Source organism: Halyomorpha halys, unplaced genomic scaffold (assembly GCF_000696795.3).
Source record: "Halyomorpha halys isolate HHAL.00 unplaced genomic scaffold, Hhal_1.1 Scaffold29.1, whole genome shotgun sequence".
NCBI classification, from domain to species: domain Eukaryota; kingdom Metazoa; phylum Arthropoda; class Insecta; order Hemiptera; family Pentatomidae; genus Halyomorpha; species Halyomorpha halys.
Window position 1 is genome coordinate 480,044 of NW_027115892.1, and position 6,683 is coordinate 486,726.

The 6,683-nt window shown below is 26.9% G+C and overlaps 1 protein-coding gene across 1 annotated transcript in view; it reads right to left on the reverse strand.

Moving 5' to 3' along the window:
- Positions 1-6,683, reverse strand: part of LOC106684387 (calpain-5) — a 28,646-nt gene that overhangs the window by 4,975 nt on the left and 16,988 nt on the right. Inside the window, exons 6-10 of the mRNA XM_014426441.3 lie at positions 5,259-5,336; positions 4,965-5,105; positions 4,535-4,736; positions 3,964-4,086; positions 1,940-2,148 (exon numbers count right to left, since the gene is read on the reverse strand). Of these exons, the coding sequence (XP_014281927.1) occupies positions 1,940-2,148; positions 3,964-4,086; positions 4,535-4,736; positions 4,965-5,105; positions 5,259-5,336 (753 nt within the window). The remainder of the gene's footprint in view (positions 1-1,939; positions 2,149-3,963; positions 4,087-4,534; positions 4,737-4,964; positions 5,106-5,258; positions 5,337-6,683) is intronic.

The following is a 6,683-nucleotide window of genomic DNA, read 5'->3' on the forward strand; positions in this document are numbered from 1 at the left end:
CGACAGGACTTTTTGAATGCCCTGGTATATTCCTTTCCTTAAGGAAAAGTTCCAAGAGAGCTTTGAGGAAAGTGACTTCTACGTAAGAGGCCTCTGGCTCGGAGCTCGTGGAACTATATACCAAGCACAACAAGGAACTTCATGGGGGAACTCTGTGGTGATATCAAGGAAGTGGCAAAAATGGCAGAAGGGATAATTATGGACTCCCTGGGAATTGTCCATCACATGCATGGTAACTAAGAAGGATGGCAATGTCTTGGTGGAGAGCATGCATATATAGCATATTTTGTTTATACATTATTTTATATATTTATATACTTATACAATTTTATATTTTTCATTTTTAGCTCAATATACTTATTTATGTTATTTTAATTTTTGTATGCATGTGTTAGAGTGTTTCTTTTTTAATATTAATTGATTTTAAATGGGGTCAACCATGTTGGGTTTTATGTATGTATATAGTTTTTACTATAATTGAAATATTTGTATAATTTTTATATTTTTGAATTAAATTTAATTTTATGTGTGATAGAAAAAAAGAGAGAACATTTTTATAATTGAAATAATAAAAAAATTTAAAGAACGATAAAGGAATAAAACTATTGAACTGTGCCCAATAGGCCTCATTGGTCGCAGTGCTTCTGTGCTAAATTAAAAAAAAAAAAGAATAAAAAAATTAAAAGATGTGTAAGGAAAGAAATAATAAATAATAAAAAGGAAAAAATAAATCATATATAACTTTAGTTAATAATGCAGACATTTTTATAATGCGACAATATAAAAATAATTATGCTGAGACTATTTATATTAATAGGAATAAAAAAAAATTGTGCTTCATTAGTCATAAATATGCTGTGTATAAGGCAATCCAATTAAGTTGGGCAGTAAAACATTTTTAATAAAGTGTTTTTTTCTCTTTTGTTTAAAAGAGTTTCTGGCAAAAGATGTTAAAAGCTTAAATTTCCCTACAAAAAAGATCAAGTGGCATTTCAATCTAAAACTAATGATAAGAATGAAAAAAACGATACTAAGGCCAACTACTGGAGTTTTTACAAGAGGCTGTTTTTTCCCTTGGAGTACCTCTGTAGGGCCGTTATTGTTAGTTTTAGCTTAAAATGTAATTGAATTTTTTTTTTGTAGTTACGTTAACCTGAACAACTTTTGTTTAAAACGTTTTTTGGATTAAAAGTAGAGTTCTTAAAAAAAAGGAAAAAGTTATTTTGATTTCTAGTATCTGATTTGTAATCCATTTAAAAAAATCACATCTTTATTGCTAAAAGGAGCTAATTTAAAATTTAGATGCTAGTTAATAGACTAATTGTATACAATAAATTTTAAACATTTAATGAACTGTTATTGTATTAATTATTTTTTTCACAAAAAAAGTAAAACTTGAAATAATATAATAAGTGAAATTTTGAAGAGCTTAAGATTTTGAAGTCATGCTTGAATTTGTGAGCTTCAAGGAATAAGAGCTGTATCATGAAATTCTAAGTATGCAGTGAATAGTGAATACCACTAATTACTTCTCTAGACAGATTTGTAATATGATAGTATATATTGTTCTGTGTGCTTCCATCTAATTACAACTATTATAATTCTTACTTAACAAAAATAAATATATACAAGAACTTATTAGAGTTGTAACTGTACCTCAAAAGTAAGGTATTGTTTGAATTTTTTTAAATTATAAATTTATTATTATAATTTCCATATGAATAGTACTTTCTAATGTCAAATTAATGTCAGACATAAGGCAAATACCAAGTTATAGATATAATTTAAAAGTTTCAACTTAATATAACAAATGCCCTTTAGGTTCTTAAATTTTTTTATAAAACACTGTAAAACTTTCAAATTCCATTTAAAATTCTTGATCTTTGATGGATAGGTAAGTAGAAAAGATTAGTTTAACAAATACATTGAAATGACTAACCGAATCTGGACTTGATCTTTTTTTGAAAAAGCTCTCAAAATAAACGACAAAGTATCTCCTGAACGATAGGTTGTCGGTATGATGACATACCTTCCGGGGTAGATCCAACCCCGGAAAGTAACTTCTCTCTTTCTTCTATGGTCTTCTGCAACAACGATGGGTGTATGAGGCCAAATCTTGTGCAATCTAGTTTTTCTGTTTTCTTCTACCTGAAAGCATAAGAGATTTTCATTAAAAAAAAAAATCTTATGTTGTTAAATCTACCAATATAACATTTCAGTTTTCATATATTTACCTATTTTTCAGTGGAATTAATTAATATTTCAAAAAGAATTTTTTAATATATAATTATAATATTACTTCCTCAAGTAAAGAGTCTTCTATTAGGTAATCAATCATTTTTTTTTTTAATATACACATTTTTTGTTACTCAGACTACTCAATCAATTCCAATTTTTAATTTAAAAATAACGAACAATAATTTATTAATTTGAAGGTTTATAATAAAAAAAAAAAACACTGTAAACTATTACACTATAATTTATTATCTCGAAATAGATGTATGTCTAAAAATAATTGAAAAAACAAAACATGTATTTCTGTTGAAAACTGGAATTTGAAATTTTGCACGATTGCAATACTGCTAATATATTTCATACATATGTATGTCAAAGTGATTATATAAATTAATTTTCATTTTGAATTCTTACTGAAAAAAAAAAATGGTGGATGGTAATATTGAGTTCCGAGAATCTCCCTGGAGAAGACTTTGGTACCATATTTATATAAAATTGGCTCAATAGTCTTGGAGATAAACGAAGAATGGCATATTTCTTTTTTAATTTTTTAAGTATTCCAAAAAAAAAAACTTTAAATTTTAACTCTGTATTTATAAATGGATGAATAAAACCTTTAGTTGGCTACCATTTTGAAACAAAATGTTGGATGCTATTGTAGAGAAATAAAGATCATCCTGGGGTTACATGTAGCTTAAGTTTCAAATCTAAAAAAAGCAGCAAAGAAGTCAGGGAGAAAAGCTGTGGACAATGTCTTTTTTGGCTTCAAAAAATATTTTTTCCTATTTTTTTTTCCTATATATTTTTCCTCTATCATCAAAAATGACTGAGGTACAGACAAATAAAAACTTCTGATTATATGCCATTTTGTTACAAAGTGTATGGTAAAGTGGAATTCTTAGGATGATCCATTTTCATAAACGGGTGAAAAAATCTTTAATCATTTTGAAACAAAATGGTGGATGGTAATAAAGAGTAATGAAGATCATCCTGGGGTAACCTGAAAGTCCTGTTGGGTTTTGAACCTAAAAAAATAAGAGCCAAGAAGTCTAGGAGAAAAGCTGAAGAAGCTGGACAAGTTATTAGGATGATCCTGGATTGAGCTGTGAGTTTGTACCATATTAAAAACAAAAAAAATAAAATAAAATAAAAAATATCAGCCCAGTAATCTCGGAGAAAAGCAGATTGGATGGATATTTTAAATTTTATTTTTGGATTTTACTTATTTTCAGACATAAAATCTCCAATTTACAGGTGGTAAAGTGATTTTTTTCTTGGTCAATTATTAAGATTCATTATTGAAAATAGTAATCCTAAAGCGTATATTTGTAATAAACTAGTATTTGTTAGAAATCTGAAATTTTCTTCCAAACAACAATGGATCTCACTGGATAGCTACATTACTACTTGAGTACCAGTAACAAAAAAACTGGATAAGAAGTATCATTTATATTAATATATCTTCCACATTGGAGGCCTGCTCCATCGATAAAGTAGATATCTTAGTTTAATAGTTTAGGAACATTTATTTATTTATATATATCTATGACTCTCAAAACATATCTACAACATGAATTTATTTAATGCATTTAATACCTTATGCAATATTTATGTCTATAATGATGACATATCTTTTAAGCATTGCGATATAAAACTGATACAATTAATCTATTATCAAGTGAAAAATTAACTATAACTCAAAGAAACTAGATATTCTATTATTCTAACCCTAATAACATGAAAACCAATGAGAAGATTGATATGACCATCAGGGGTGTCACCTCCGTCTGCATCTCGAAACTGAAGGAGCTGCAGCAATAATTCCAATTCCTTCGATATAGCCATTAAATACTGGAACAATAAACATGTGTTTAACAATTATGATATAATAAAAATGTCTGTTATATGTCACCTTGTACATATGTCTTTCGCTATCTGGGACACTACACAGTCACTTGTTTCACTTATCACCTTAATCTACCCCTGATAACAGTTAACCATCTACTAAGATCAAATTTTAAACCTCTTCCAGCAATTTTTATCTTTAGAAATTGATCATTACCTCCCAATTCTTTCAATCAACTTCAATGATGAGAAGTCATCATAGTTTAAAAAACTTTAGATTTCTTTAAAACTATAATTCGATAAATTAATTAAAAAACTTCTTTGGAAATAACTATTTTCAACCTCTTTACTAGTATAGTAGGTTAAAAAATTAATGGATTCTTCCTCATCAAGTTTCTTAAGAGCTATAAGAAGCCTAATAATGGAAACTAAATTTTGGTAGAAAATAGATTACCTGTGGATTTCTGAGAAAACTATCTTGCCTTGTATCACCGCCACCAGACCTGTCAAACATTCCATTAGCAGAACCAGTTTCCCATCGACCACGCACCGAAGACCCTTTCCATTTTTGACCAGGTAAAGCAAATGGATTCTCGGAGACTAATCTTATTATTGTGCATTCACTGAATCCCCAAACAACATCATCCAGAGGCATCCTAAAATGAACTTTATCACTTATGAACTTATTGTGCATTATATGTCCTAAATGTTTAAATTTCATTTCTTCTTATTAATAATATTGTATCATTGAATCAATTGCAACAATTATCAGAGTAAACAGAAATCAAATGGATTTTTAATTATATATTTTATAAATCATAGATTTACACAATCACAATATATAATTTAGTATCATCATTTATATTACAAATATGAAAGCATACCAAAATTCAGAAGAATCTCTAAATGATAGTCCCAACCGTTGCCTTTCATTATCATTCACTTTGTTCCATTCCTTATTGCGAGAACGCAATCTAGACAACGTTTCAGTAGAAAAGGCATAAGAACCAGCCTCGCTTACTGCACTAAAAATTAGATAATATATTATTAAAAACAATAATCACACATATTCGTTTTCCTAAAAATTCATTTATATATACATCATAAAAATTTTCATAAGCAATTTTGCAGAAAAGAATAGAAATTAAAAAAAGAAATGTTACTTTCATGAGGACAACCTGTCAGGTGAACCAGGAGGTTTTTTCTCTTCACCCCTTGGATCTCTTAATCTGATCATTGCAAACTTCTCTCTTCCACTGAAAAAAAAAAAATCTGTGTAGAATTGTAAAAAAAAAATCCACAAGTATTTAAATTATTTTCAATATGATTTATAAGATGAATAATCTTTCTATTCCAATAGCAATATTGCCTATTTTCAAGTAGTTTATTATTTTATGACAGAAACTATTATGTTAACTAACTAAATCTATGAACAGTAATACACTAATCTTCTGAGCATCTAGAACAAGAAATTAAGAAGATCACTTATGCTGCTATAAGAAGGTAATATATAAATATTAGAAAATTAAGAATTTATACAAAAATATAACAAAATTGAGAATATAAGAAAATAAAGAAAAAATATATTAAAAATCAAACAGCGCGGAATGTAAATAATATAAAAATTGTTATTAACATGATGACAAATGTTTGTAAGTAAATAATACACATCACATGATGTAATGAGAAGCATGAAAATATGTATTTAAAATTACCTAAATAAAAAAAGAACTTTATCTATACATTTTCATGCCTTTATATATTTATATATTACCTTCTTATAGCAGCATAAGTGATCTTCTTAATTTCTTGTTCTAGATGCTCAGAAGATTAGTGTATTACTGTTCATAGATTTAGTTAGTTAACATAATAGTTTCTGTCATAAAATAATAAACTACTTGAAAATAGGCAATATTGCTATTGGAATAAAAAGATTATTCATCTTATAAATCATATGAAAATAATGTTTGCTATATTTTTGCATCAATTCTTACATTTCAAATATTATATATTACTTTCTTATTGTATTATTTGCTATCTTCTTAATTTTTGTTCTAATGTTTTTTATTTATTTATTTTTTTATTATATTTTCATTGATCATCTTGTTTTAATTTTAGCCTTCATTAAGGCCTAAAGTTTAGGCTGAAATGTCGACATGAATAAATAAAATTAGTTTCACTAATTTGTGTTCATTATTACTCTACCGTTCACACTGCCAACCATCTTCTCCCCTTAGTATACATATATTTTTAAAAATAAAATTCAATTACACTCATTGAGTTTTATTAATTGTATCCTTAAACATTGATTATGTTTTCAATACAACCAATTTTTTTTTTCATATTATAATTGAGCTATATATATATATATACTTTTATTGAAAATTATTCTAAAACTTGTTGGCCACAAGCATGTAATATATCATAGAATTATGCAGTTTGAATGGTCAGAGGTGTAGGATTAATACTCCTCTAAAAATTTAAAATGATAACCTTTAATATAAAATTTAGTTTAGAAAATTAAAATTAGCTTCATAAGTATATATCAAAGTATCTCAACAATTACTGTAACTAAATATACATTAATTAGTTTTTAAAAATAT